General features: G+C 43.7%; 1 protein-coding gene across 2 annotated transcripts in view; it reads right to left on the bottom strand.

Annotated features, from left to right (window-relative positions):
- Positions 1-12,998, bottom strand: part of ITGB1 (integrin subunit beta 1) — a 44,512-nt gene extending 31,514 nt beyond the window's left edge. For both annotated transcript variants that reach the window (XM_063148656.1, XM_063148647.1), the window contains exon 1: positions 12,930-12,998. In XM_063148656.1, the coding sequence (XP_063004726.1) occupies positions 12,930-12,938 (9 nt within the window). In that variant the 5' untranslated portion in view covers positions 12,939-12,998. The remainder of the gene's footprint in view (positions 1-12,929) is intronic.
- Between the last annotated feature and the right edge of the window lie 1,195 nt (positions 12,999-14,193).

The following is a 14,193-nucleotide window of genomic DNA, read 5'->3' as shown; positions in this document are numbered from 1 at the left end:
AGACACATAAGAGAGTCTCAACTGCAAACCTCCTGTGTCATGGATGATCACTCTGACCTGTGCACGCTGGACTGAAATCCCTCTTTACTTGCAGACCTGACCAATCCAAATTATATGGACTTCTCTAGGAACTTACATTAAAAGTGAATATAAGGATCCAAATACAAGGAACGAAAGACAGCCAGGGAACTTCTAGAAAGCCAGAAAAACCTACAGAATGTAGAATTTTATGGAACATAGCAAACCTATAAAGCAGGGTAAATTACATACCATGCCTGATTTCACTGCATTTCTGTATGTGTTTCACTGTATTTCTGTGTTTTCACTAGCAAAATCTATTGACAACTTCTCTCAATGACAAACTCCTGCAATTGGCTGCACACCTAAGTAATACTCATCACAAGAAAAACAAGTGCCATAGCAAATTGTAAAAAAGAACACTGCTACTAAAGCCCATTCAATTTATTCTCAGAATACTCTGAGCTGGAAGGATCACTGAAGTCCAACTCACAAGGATCACTGAAGTCCAACTCCTGGCCCTGTACAGGACAGTCCCAGGAATCACACCACGATTTGTCTTTTCATTAACTATCTCTATTTCAGAACCCACACATGTCAGAATGTCATGCTGACAATGATGAGAGAAGGTAGAAGAACAGAAAAACGATTCACAGAGGCAACTTGAAGATGCAGCTACTGACAAAGAGCCTTCATCTTTCTAGTCAGCAAACCCCAAGTGCAACCTTGATCTCTTCCCCTTGTTCTCAGGCTTTTTGGAGAGCGCTGTAGTGCAGGCAGGATTAACACTGGTTAGTCAGCACCACTTTTGAAAGGAGTACCTTTCTTCAAACAGTGTGTGTGCACACTGCCATGCACAGACAGCTTGTAACTCGTGACTAGATCTTCACAGTACTACCATACCATAAATCATTACCAATTTAAGAACACTGCTTTGCTGTATTAACCATCCTTGTCCCTGGCTTGGTTTGTATGCACATGACGAGATGATTTGTATAACACTTTCTTGACCTGTTGCATCATAATTTGAGGCCAGGATTCCACAGTTCAGGAGTTACTCTGGGAAGCATCTCAATGCTTGAAAGACAGGTAGTACTTTGACACAGCTCACAAGAACAAGCAACCTGTGCATGATGACCACATATATGAAACAGTTCAAGAGCCAAGTCAGGTGCTCTTTCTCACAAAAATGTTCCTTTTTATTTAATTTTTTTTACCAGGCAGTTATCCACACATTGCAATTTACAGCATGAACTCTGACAGCTATATTTTGGAAAATTAGACTAACAAAGCAGGTGAATTGTGCTTAAAGTTCAACACTAAATTAGGAGAGAAACACAACTCTGCATGCTGTCCAGCAGAGCACTCAGACTTGCAGCTACACCTCATTAAAACATCAATGTGCTTTACGTGTTGATTACCTATGGCTTATACATTGTTTAAGCTATAATAACATTTACATCCCTGACAATCCAGTCTGCAACTACAACTTGCTCTACATTTCTCAAACTGTTGTGCCTATGAAACCCTATGTCATTGCATCCCACCCACAGAACCCGAGGATTCATACAAGGATACAATGAAACTATTTGAATTTCACGAAAGTACAAAACAATGTCCTGTGCTGCTTATGCTGGTGTGCAAGCACCTTGCAAAGGCAGCACCTCTCCAAGCTTAAACCACTGAAACACAACAGGCCTATTGCTACTTTTTTTTGTTTTTTATTGCTGCGGTTGAAAGTGTTTGCTACACCTACAGCACCTCTATACATGCAGAGCTAGAAACTTTCCTCTTTAAGGATAAATATACAACAATATACACCAATAACAAATGTATGTCATTTTTTTCCCATTAAAACTGTCACTGTCAAAGATATCCCTTTTCCATGCTCTTCCAAACATAAGCTTCCAACAGTTCATCACAACTTTACTGACTCAAAGCATGTTGTCTCCAGAAATTTATAAGAATTATTACTGCACTCAATCTTGCTGTTATCAGCAGGCATTTTTCCATAACAAATATCTCAGGATTTTCATTATTATAAGCATCTCTTCACACAACTGTGATTAAAACAGAATTTTAAAAATCTGTTGTTTCAATACTTTTTACATGCTTTTAGAACCATGAGTTGTTTTTGCCATAACAACTTAATCTCTGCTCTAGTCTAAATATAACACCATTTTTTGGTGGGAGAAAGTGTGAACTGGATACTTAACTTGTTTACATAGCTTTTTCCAGCCTACAAGACTTCTTGGCTACATTTAGCATTTCCATCACAGACAGATTACAATCAAGAATGCCACAATTCAAGCCATTCTAGTAGAAAACATGGGGGTCTGTTCCATGTGTATTAAATTCCTGCAAACTCTGCACCACTTACTACTCCCATAAAGACACTATTTAATTTTGTGCAACTTAAACCTCACATTTATCCACACAGGGAAATGAAAAGTTTAGTTAAGCATATAAATACAGCTCTTGCACAGCTGACTGTAACTGATGCTTCCGAGGCTGTGCTGCCTCCATGACTATCACAACATCTGGCTAAACTTACTTTAATCCAAGCTTCTCTGTTAAAGTAAAAGCAGAACAGAGGCAAGTATGTTCTTAAGTAAAAAGCTAGAGAGTTTCAGTAAATGCAGTGTCTCATGTATCTATTTCTTTAAGAAAAAACAATTGCAAACGTGCTGCTGACAATTGCTGCAGGTACTGCAGGAAGCCGGCAGCTGGCACGCCACAAAGAGACCGCTCAGCGGAAACTCGTCTGTCGTTACATGGCAGAGTTCACCCACCAGGAGCTATCATTAACACCCAGGGCACGGTTTCAGCAGCCAAAACCCAGATGAAAGCAAACTGCAGCTGAAAGAACCAGCAGTGCTGCAGCATCTCCACAACAGCACCCTCTGCCCCTGTGCTAACAACTCAGGGACCTCCCTCACCTCTATCCCAGCCAGCTCCACTTGGACCTTGGGCCATCCCTTTCCCCTCTGTGTCAAATGGCACTTTCTGTAAGGCTCAGTGAAAACCAGACCTCCACATGGACAGAGGAGTGCTGAGCAAACAGCTCCTAAGAAGGGGCAGGTGGCTGTCAGACTGACTGCCCTCCAAAATTACACTGAAGGCTCTCTGCTGCTGAACCAGCCTAAATTCAGGCAGTCAGGCCAACCACCCTAAGCTGATCTTGGATGAATTATTTAGAAATGCTCTGCAACACACCCAGCCAATTTGAGGAACTATTCTGATTTTATTTTTACAGGTTATCAGAATAAATTAGTTGGCAGAAAAAATTAACAGAAGCAAAGAACAAAATACTGAAGGATTTTAGGTTTGTTGTTGTTTGTTCATATTTTAGTTCAGGATTTGAATAGCAAGCACATAAAATAATGTTTACAGATAATATTCAAATATATTTAACATCAAGTTTTTAAAAAGATTCACTATTCAAACACAATTAGAATGAGACTTGTACTGGAACAACCCTTGTCCTCAACATTGTTAATGCCAGTGTCTACAAAAGTGATCATGTAGAAACAATAAAAAACTGGTCATCCCACAGAAGTACATACAGCCTTATAAATCTGTATCTATGAGATTTTGAACAGAATTTAATTCTATATATATTTAATTTTTCATATGTATGCTATATATTTTTGTGTACATAATTGATGATGATTTTTAATTCAATGGCAGTGATAAAAGACTAGGCAGAAACACAAACTGAAACAAATAGTGAACTTTATCCAGATTTTGATGCAAATTTGAGCACTTGCAAAAAGCTCATCAATCTCAGGGAAAAAAAATAACTTCAACCTTAAAAGACTTTTTAATAAAAAAATCAAAACCAAAACTACCCAGCTCATCACAAAGTACTTCATAAAAAGCAGTTCTGGCCAGAACAATCTGCCTATTCATACACTTCTGCTGCTTTCCAGAGCAGATTTCAAGCCTGGAGTCCACAAGCTGCTTCTAAGAGCACTGCAAAAGATAATAAAAGGTGAGGTTTCTCATAGTAGCCAAGTACATCTACCTGTTTGCTACTAGAGAACCCAGGAGACAGCTCAACTTCTCCAGACCCTAAAATTGCTCACTTTGCACCCTTCATTTCTCTGGTGCCAACTATGGAAAACGCTTTTGCCCCTTAGCTGAGCCAGCGGAACAAGCTGAGCAATAACACCTTGCTGAGTGATTTCTCACCTGATCTAGCAAGTTAAGATGGTTTACTCAAGTCAGAAGAGCACTGAAGCAGGCACGAGCAGATGCTGTGAGGTTCCACAGCAGTTTATGCCAACTTATCTCTGGACTGCCACAGTGGCACACACTTTCTCTATGAGTTGCACGTTTTCCCCTTCCTCCCTGGCTCTGAAGCACGTCCCTTGCATGTGATTTCCCGGCTGCAACAACTGACCTAGCTGAAAATTAATTTTTGGCCAAGCTATTTTTCAGCCAGAACACTTATTTCAATAACTCAATGCACAGCCCTATAACTTCCACAGCTGATGCAAGCAGGATGGCAAAATTGCACAGCTACTGGCAGGAGGGACAGTTGAGACCTAGCACTGGTATCAACTGCTGCAGAACCACATCCCTATGAAAATTAAACACAATTTTAGTTGAATTCATGGCTCAAAAGCCAATGGAACATTTTACAAAACATAAAATTCAGATAAATTTGAAAAGCAGTTGTCTGCTGCAGAGTTTTGAGTTATCACTAGTGAGTTTTTTTTAAACTCTGCAGCAACATAGCATTAAAATTGCTTCCAGCTACAACAAATGTTAATCATATTAAATACAGATATTCTTCATTTAGAAAGTGAAACTGTATTGTGAATTATGCACCAAGAAGAGGCAGTATTTGTGCAACTCTTTCATTACTATCCAAACCAGACAGCTGGCAATGGCAAAAATGCTGGCAGCAATCTCACACAGTATAGTTACTCCTTAAAGCTGGAGTTGAGTTTTTCACTGAAAGGAGATATCTGTAACATAGCTGTGTAACGTTTTAGTCTAGTTTTTGAAAACTTGTGTAAACAACATGTAGCGGAGAGAGATAACACATAAACAGGAAAAAATGTTTGTTGCTGTTTATTGATTTTATTAAGTGGTTTTTAACAACCTATAGCTGGTATGTACAGCATGTTCTTCCAAAAAAGGAAATTTGCCGTTTCCTTTTTTATGCTGAAGTCCACACCCAGGAAAAATTACACTGAACTTCTTGTACATTAATTTCTCACACTGATTTGTATTTGCATATAAGTGACAAAAACAACACAAAAAATCATCCCCATTTTTGAACTACACAGAACAAGTGTTACCTTCTAAAACGTTACACTTTCAAATGTTTTGGAAATGCACATAAGTTATATTCATATGTCACTGAAAGACAGATTTTTAATCTATTCTGCCCCAAAATCAGCAAATTGACAATTAAAAAACTGTCAAGCCTTGTATTCTATGCAGATGGGCTACAGCGTGCCTTTCAGCTGTGGGACAATCTCCACCCGGCATCACAAAGTCAGCACAGTAACACACACTAAATACAACCTTGCAAAAGCACAGAAGGAAGCTCTGAGAAAGTAATTATTGACTTTCTCCTAAGCCCACTAAAACTAATTTCCTAATACACAAGAAAATAAAACATCAGTGTAATAAGAAAAAAGCCCAGCCAGAATTCACTGGCAGCACATCAACCGTGCTTACCCTAGCCAACCTTGTGGATGGTGATAGCAAAGATTTCCTCATATCTCCTTTTCATTAGCAGAAGAGGGAGCATTTCACTTGCTGACTGGACAAGCATAAAACCTTCAGCCACCACTCCATTCTCAAAGATGTGTCAGCAGTATCAGAAGTCATCCTGATACAAAATTCATTCCAAATTTATTGATAACCAGATACTAAAATGTGTCATCTTTTGACACCTGGGAGAGTGCTTTGATTTAACATCAAAAAGATGACGTTCTTTCATATCTGTCTCCACTACAGGCCTTCCTTTTAGTTGTACTCATCTTTATCCAAAACCTCTTTACCCAAGATTTGGAACACCTGAGGATCAAGGTGGAGCTGGATGTTGCCAATTCAATACTTAAGCAGCTGAACTGGAGGATGCTGGCCAAGCTACTGGAATGCCAGGTCCTTCAAATGACCTCCTATGGTCCCCAGGATGCTCCTGGACACTCTGGTTACCCCAGTGCTCACTGGAAGAGCACCCTCTGCTTTGTGGAACATCACTCCCAGCAGGTCTTGCCAGCCTGCAAGGACCCAGAGCAGATGAGGACAGATCAGATGCAGCTTCCTGCACCAGGGGAAGATGTGGCTCTTGGTGCCACTGCCCAAGGTAAGCACATGTTAAGACACATTAAATTACAATTCCACCAAAGAAAATTAAGAAACACCAGAATAACACCTTATCCTCCTTTCCAAATGGACACATCCGTATTTCAATATTTACCTCAAGGGCAAGATTATGCCAAACTACCCATCCCAGTATCAGAATTGTTTTCCTGAGACCACTGATATCCAAGATACCACCTTGACTCATCACCATTTCCTAAGTGAAATACTGACTCCTTCTAAATTAATCTGACACAATTATTTTTCTTCTCTTTTAAATAACCACAGATCAGTCATCTTTGAATGAGGGTAAGTTCAGTGTTTCAGTTCAGCCCAATATATAATTATAATTCATTCTACCACAAAGGATGAGAAAAGAAGAAATATTTCTCTTCTTCTATTCAGCTTCCACATCAAAAATGCTTTTACTTCTATATCTACACAATTTAAAATATATTGTTAATAGCTATAATAGAAAATTAAATGCAGGTACTTCTTTGTAGTAAAAATACTACAGAGAAATTTGTAGTTTAAAACAACAAGAATTCATACAAACAACAGCCCTTCCTGCTTTTACACTAGAACGTACCAAGAGCAGAAGTTAAAACTAAGTGAGTAAAAACTAGGACTAAGTTAAGTATGTGATCTCATACAAAACCCAGAGCAGAAATAGGAGAACTACAAATATGATGCCAATCACTTGAGTGAGGAAATTCTGGCATTAGGTATTGTATATGCTGCAGTTTATGAGCATTATAAAGAGGAATCTGCACTTAAACATGGTCTTACAGATTAGAATTTTTGAGAAAGTGACTTTTATAGTCTAATGATTTGCTGACAAAATGTGAGAACTGCATTAATTAAACAAATATTTGCAAAACATTTTTCTGTGACAGAAAGGAATGAATAGGATGGTAAGAAAAGACTGATATCTTCTCAGCTCTTATGAGCAACAACAAAGTTAAGATTCCAGACTCAGTTCTGTTACTCAAAACTTCCCCTCTAATAAAACCACAAGAATACTAATGGCATTTCGTTGCTGCTGTTGAAAAAGAAACAAATGAAATACATGAAACTGCTTTTAAGACAGAAAGCATGTTTCATAAGCCACTTTGCATCTGACTGTAAAGAGAAATGAAAAAGATATAGCACAAAAAAAAAATCACTAAAATATTAAAGAGCCTCTGCTCAGTGACACCCCAAAGATGATTCCAAGTAGGAATTCTATGACCTTTTGCAAAAGAAAACATTAATATTATAGTCTCATCAGGCTAATTCCCCTACCATGTGCTTGGTTAAGTGCAAATTTTGTTAACATCTTTCTGAACATATCCAATCCATTAAGGAGAAAATACAATAGCCTACGAAGTCCACTAACCACTCTGATTACTTTAAGACTAGAAAAATAATAGAAGGTGGTTATCACAAAAACACAGGATGTTTAATAGCAACATTCTGCTAAAGAGAGCACCTTTAGTAGTGAAAAAAGCAATATTATTTAGTGATGTATAACAAGGTGCCTAGGGTCCCATTTTTCATTCACAGAAGTTAAAATCTTCATTTCCTGCATAACATTCCCAACAATTGCTGCTTAGATACATTGGGCTAGAAACTCACACAACCACTTCTTTCAATGACGCCATATATATTTTTACTGGCTCTTACCCTAATAATCCACATATTGGGAAAGAAAAAAGTTCAGAGAAAAAGTCTTCTCATAAATTTATTCTGACTTACAGTTTTAGGAGTTCAGGTTATTGGACCACGCCTATGCAGGACAAATTAGGAAAAAAAAAAAAAAAAAAAAGAAATAGAATATGTCTTCCCATTTGTGGGTAAACACAAAAATGGCTTTGTAGGCTACCCCAAAAACGCCATAACCACAACAACTGACAGATACTGGTCAATATTGTGGTCCCCTCTGGTGACCACATGACAAGAAACATCATCCTTTATAGAAAGTTGTCAACACAAAACACCACAGAGCAGAGCAAGGAGGAACTAGACAGTAAAAAGGAGAACATATTTGTCACCATAAATGACAATAGTCAGCAGCACTAGAACTATCCAACAGATTTTAATTTTCTGACATAAAAGGAGCATTAAATCACACACAGATATTGCTAGTATCTGTCCAGGTGACAGAGCCACTGAATTTGTTCATCTATTCATCTGTTCTCAAATCTGTGATACTCCCTCCCTTTTGAAAAGCAAACAAACATCCTCTTCAGAAAAAAACAGCTAACTCTCCCCTACAACAACAACTTATTGTCATGTACAGGTCTGAGATGTGTTTGTCTAAAAAACATCCCTGCACACCTACACCAGAGCAGAAGGCTGAAAAACCTGGAGTAGAAGTGGCAGTGAGAATGCTGCTATTAGAAGGTGACTTCAAAGTAAGGCGAGTGGGACGAGTGAAACAATTTGAAGAATCAGCAATATAAAGACAGATGGGAGATGAGAGGCAGGAAAACACAGACTGAACTCGGAGTTTTCTGCTGCTGGGAGACCGGAAATTTTCTACCAGGCACAGAATATAGCAGCTGACTTAAAAATCTAGTCATAGGGGAATAGTACACATACTGGCAAGTACTTTTTAATGACACTTCCAAAATAAATCTAACTGCATATTGCCTTAATTACATTTTTAAGATTGATTAAATTTATGTAATTGCTTTATGAGCTCTACCAATAGATGCAGCTTAAAAGGCAAAGGAAAAAAGAAAAAAAGGCACTCCCAACAAGGATTCCCTCTCAGAGGGCTGACGGCAGCCCCTAAGAATTAAAAGGATGCCAAGGGGATTGGCCATCCTAAAAAAAAGTTGGAAAAAATAAATCACTTGACATTCTAGAAAAGCAAAGGAGGCAGAATAGGTTCTGCTATTGTTAAGTATGGGTTCTGTCTTTTCTGGATCTATCTAATCAATGTCTTTTCCAAGTGCCTCATGAGGTGGCATGAGCAATCTTAAAGCTAGTGATTAATACTGATTTAACTTAATTTGAGCAATGCCTCACTGATTACAACAGTCTCTACGTGGAAGGGGTGCAAGACACATTTGGAAAGGAATGAGGAGGAAGAGGAAGGTCAGGTATACCAATGGCCAGCAAGCTTCATCCAGACCTCCTCCACAAAACCCACTTCCTACACCATGGCAGAACTACCAGAGAAAGTAGCACAGAATTAAACCCCTAAACCTCCTGTGCAGCAGTGACAGGTGTTATGAACAAAAATTCAGTTAATATTTTTTTTGTGAGAAAAAGTTCCACTACTGCTGGGCTGCTGCCTGTGTTATGGTAATTACGGGTCGTTGTCGTTAATGGTTGTTTCTGTATTAGTAAAAGCCCTGGCTAGTGAAGGGTAGGGACCTTCCCGAGAACGGTGAGGAGAAGAGACCTGGAGGGGGGGGTTAGGCAAAGTGACTCCAAGGACCAGAATGCTTTGTGGGACCCCCGACTCCAAACCCACGAAGAAACCCCAAAAACAACGAGCCAAATAAGAGTTGAGAGACTGGAGTGATGTCTGGATGTGAGGAGCGGAGCGCTAGGCCTGCAGAGATGCTGGAAACCTTCATCGTTCCTCACCCTGTCTTAGAGATCCGCCGGGCCAGGTCTGGGAGGGGAGCGAGACTCCGACCGACCTAACATCTGACGGGGATACCACGCCCTAAAGGCTCCCAGGAGGACCGGATCCCCCCAGCCCTGCCCCTGGTGGACAGAGCTGTGCATATCCTCCTCCTCCGAGTCGCCCTAGGAGACGGCGGGATGCTGCAGACCCGTCGAGCCGCCCAATCCTGAGCTGATCACTTTTAATAAAGGCATTAAAAAGGAGAAGAAGTCTCCTGGCCCTGTTTATTTCAACAGGGACACCAGCAAAGGCTGCAGGAGGCATCATGAGCGGGTCCACACTGAAGAAACCCAGGCCCTCGGACCACGAGCAGGAGAGGAACACCAGGGACCCTGCACGGCTGTCCACTAAAAGGAAAGGGAGCCTGATGCAGAACTAGAGCCTTTGCTTACAAAGGGTCCCACCAAGACAAGGTAGTTAACAGCCTGTGGAGCAATCAGCACCTTGTTTCAGCACCAAGAGCCACAGCCCAGCACGAGGCCTGTAGCAGACCATGAGAAGCTGGGAGAACCACAAGCAAAGCGTGCATCACATCACCCAACTAAATCGAGACTGGGTGGAAAGGCAGGCATGACAACTATTTACAAACAACTGACGGGCACTCATACCAGCAGCAGCAAGGGAATTGTATTCAGGGCAAGGGAGGCCACGGCTCTCCCCAAGTTCACCTTTCTGCCACCCAAGTTATATCTAATTCCTGAGTATTGCTACAGCAAACAAGCTTTTTTTCAAATCTGAACTACAGCAGAGCTACCCAATGAGAGGTATACAGAGAATGGTTTAGAGAGGGGAATGGAATCATGAATCAGGAAGAAAGAACAGCAGGAAAAGTTCTCAGACAGTTTTTTTTTCAGCTTTGGGACTCACTTCCCAAAGGAAGTGGTGTTAGGCTAACCACTTGAGTCACTTAAAATACTCAGGACAAGACACTAAAATTCTGCACTCCCATCAGAAATTCATGCACGTTCTTAGAGAAACAAGCATCCCTCCAAATCAGTCCTTCACAAGGGTGGGCCTCACTGGAGACACGGCACAGATCAGGTGCCTGAAGAGAGACAGCAGAATGAGCTCCCTGGCTGCACCCACAGACAACAACAGAGTTTTAACTGCTGACATTTCATTTTGAAATAAATATGGTTCATTTATCATGTGGCTGGCAAACAGATACAGCACTTAGCAGCTCCAACTCTGATTAAGGTAAGATTATGCATGCCTGTCAGCTTTTCACCTTTCAGCTGAGACATCTTTGAAAAGGACAAAAGTTGAAGGTGTTCACATCTTAAACTTGTCTTGTCTTGCCAATCTATTGCCAATGGCTCACTGTTTCTGCAACCCTTATAAATAGAGCCTTAGGCAAGCTTGCAAAATGCTACTTAATCATTACCCAGAGGCAAGTAATACTTTTTGTGACAGGAGAATGAATCATCGGTTTTGTCGGTTTCATCGCTGCGATGGATGTGGACAATGAATGTCTTTGCTCTTAATCTTGCTTAATTTCGTCTAATTTACATCCTTCTAGTAGTATAATACTACTTTAAAAAGGCCCATACAAACAACCAAGAACAACAAAATCCCCTCACTGCCACCAAGCTGCCTCATTTCTCAAAACTAATTTTCCTCACACTGCTACCATCACCTACCAAATGATCTGCGTGCCAGGAGTACAAGTTATTTAAATCTTTTTCCACATACGTAGGGTCCTGCTTAATTTCAACGCTTTAGCACACAAGATGCATTAGCCGTGAGTGGTTCCACTAATCTAAATGGAGACAATCGTTACTCCTGAAAGTTTGTGTACCTTGGCATGAATAGGACTGTAGCAGCAATGGCAAATCTACCAGAAAAATCAACATTTTTCACCCAACAGCTATGTGCACATGTGCTGGCATGAATGGACTGCTGTATTCTATCAAGGACAAATGAAGAAGCAAACATGAACGCTGATCAGCTTCTTTTCATAAACAGTCACAGACTACCTAATGAGTTTAACAGGCAGTCAGATCCTTATTCCATAACATAAAGACATCTGACATGGGCCTGAACAGTGAGTCAGAATGAATTTCCCATCGCTCCATGTTTCCTTCCAACCACCAGTAACTGAAGGCAATAAGAGGAGACAAAGCAGTGCGGTATTGCTGTAAGATTTTTCAGAAATCCCCATGTGGGACACGGTACAGCGGCCTCGCATTCCCACTCCATCCCGACACAAGTTTTAGCAACTACAGAGGCTCAGAGCCAGTTTGGACGGATCGAGCAGGCAAACGCTGCACTGCGACCATCCCGTCATTCAAAGTGCACAGACCCCGCTCTCAGGGCTCGCTTTCTGCAGATTTGTGCAGGTCAAAACCCGGGGTACTCAGTTCCAGCACTGCCTCACTCTTTTCGTTCCCATTCTTGTAACTCCATAGCCCGCTTCCCGTAGAAGGAACCGTCCCCCTCCGGCCGCCCGCCCTCGCCCACACTCCGGGGAAGAAGCCCGAAACTTTCCCAGCCGAGTGCTGCCCCCGTCCCGGGCACCGCCGGCGGGAGGCGGCGGCGGGCACAGGGCAGAGCACCCGCACGGCTTCAGTGCCTCTCGGAGAGGAGGGCTCGGGGCGCTGCCCGGGGCGGCCGCTACTCCGCTGGTAGGGCCAAGGCCGGACAAAGGCCCGGCCGGCCCCGGCGGCACGGGAGGCCCGAGGCCGCCGTCCCGCCGCCACAGGAAGCCGCAGGCTGGGCCCGACACCTTCCCGCCCACAGCGCCGGGCAGGCACGGCGGGAGGCGGCGCCCCCTCCTCCGCCGGGGACCGGCGCCGAGGGACCCGCACTCGGGGCGGCGGCGGCTCCCGGCGCGGGAAGCGGCGCTCGCAGTCCCGCGCCGCCCGCCGGAGCCCGCCCGAGGCGCTGAGCCCCGGGGCGGCCACAGGCACCGCTCATCCCGCTCCCGGCCGGCTGCGACCTCCGCCCGTCCTCCCTTTACCTCGGCCATGGCTCCGGGCAGCGGGCGCGCTCCGGCCCGCCCGGCTCGCTGCGGCGGCGGCGGCGTCCTGGGCTGGGCAGGGCTGGGCTGGGCGCGGCGGGACGCCCGGGCTCGCTCCTCGCTGGCTGCCCGCCGCCGCCTGCTCCGAGCTGCTGCGGGAGCCCGGCCCGCGGGGGAGGGGAGGGGAGGTCCGCGCTCCGCTCTACCCGCCCCGGAAACACATTCCTCCCCGCTGCCGTCAAGCGGGCCGGGGAGGCGTCTCCGGCGCGGCGGGCAAGGACGGGAGAGCCGTTCCTGAGGCAGGGCTCGGTGCCCGCTTCCCTCCCGCTTCCCTCCTTGCCGCCCGCCAGCGCCTTATTTGGCGGGGTTTGCCCGCGGGCCGGCCGCTGCCGGGCTGGGCCGGTGGGTGCGGACGGGGCTGGGGCTGCCCCGCGGCCCCCTCGCTCCCGGCGGTGGCGAAAGGCTGCTCGACCCCAGCCCTTGTCCAGAGCTCTTCTCCTGATCCCCTCTCTGCCTGGTTCCACGCGTGGGGACAGCGGGGAATCTGGGCAGACAGAGATTCCTATCCCTCTTGTTGGCAGCTTTGCCAAGAGCAGTGGAAGTCACTAAGTGATGAGTGGGCTTGTCTGGTGCTAACACACTCTCCGAGCTAAAAAGTAGCTTTCCCCAAATCCCTCGGCCGGAGCCTGCTGGTGTTCGGAGCATGCTCTTGGTATTTCAGAGTGCCCCTTAAAATAGGTACTTGGGAAATTACCGATTAAAAAAAAAATGAAAAAGCGTGCCATTCGACACCTTTCTGAAGGTAAGGTGTTGGGAAACACAAGCTATCAATCAACTCGCGGCTCAGAGCTCTAAGCATTGTGCCTTTATGTGTGGCTACTGGAGCTTGTGCCAGTTCTTGTTTTTGTATGGTTAACTTAACCAGCAATGCTGCAACTTGTTTATAATTTCGATCACTTTCCTTCTGCTTGCTTTCTAGCTGCATTTTGGAATAAGAAAGGAATGATTCTAGTTTACTCGTGTGGCCTGTGATTCAACCCCGTGTTCCACTTGGGCAGTGCAGTGGCTTAGGGTGCAGTCTCATAACAGCTGTTTTAGCAGAAGCTTTTAATGCTGGCACAGCTGTAATTGCAAAACTTTTTTAGTGTTGTTGGAAAATGAGATTGAAATGACAGACTACTGCTTCAAGCAGCTCCATCAAAAGCAAGCACAGGACAAATGAAATGGTGGCTAAATAATTTTGACATCCAGATAAGGACAGCAG

Source organism: Melospiza melodia, chromosome 1 (assembly GCF_035770615.1).
Source record: "Melospiza melodia melodia isolate bMelMel2 chromosome 1, bMelMel2.pri, whole genome shotgun sequence".
NCBI classification, from domain to species: Eukaryota; Metazoa; Chordata; class Aves; order Passeriformes; family Passerellidae; genus Melospiza; species Melospiza melodia.
Note: the sequence above shows the minus strand (reverse complement) of the source record. Positions and strands in the feature narration are given on the sequence as shown.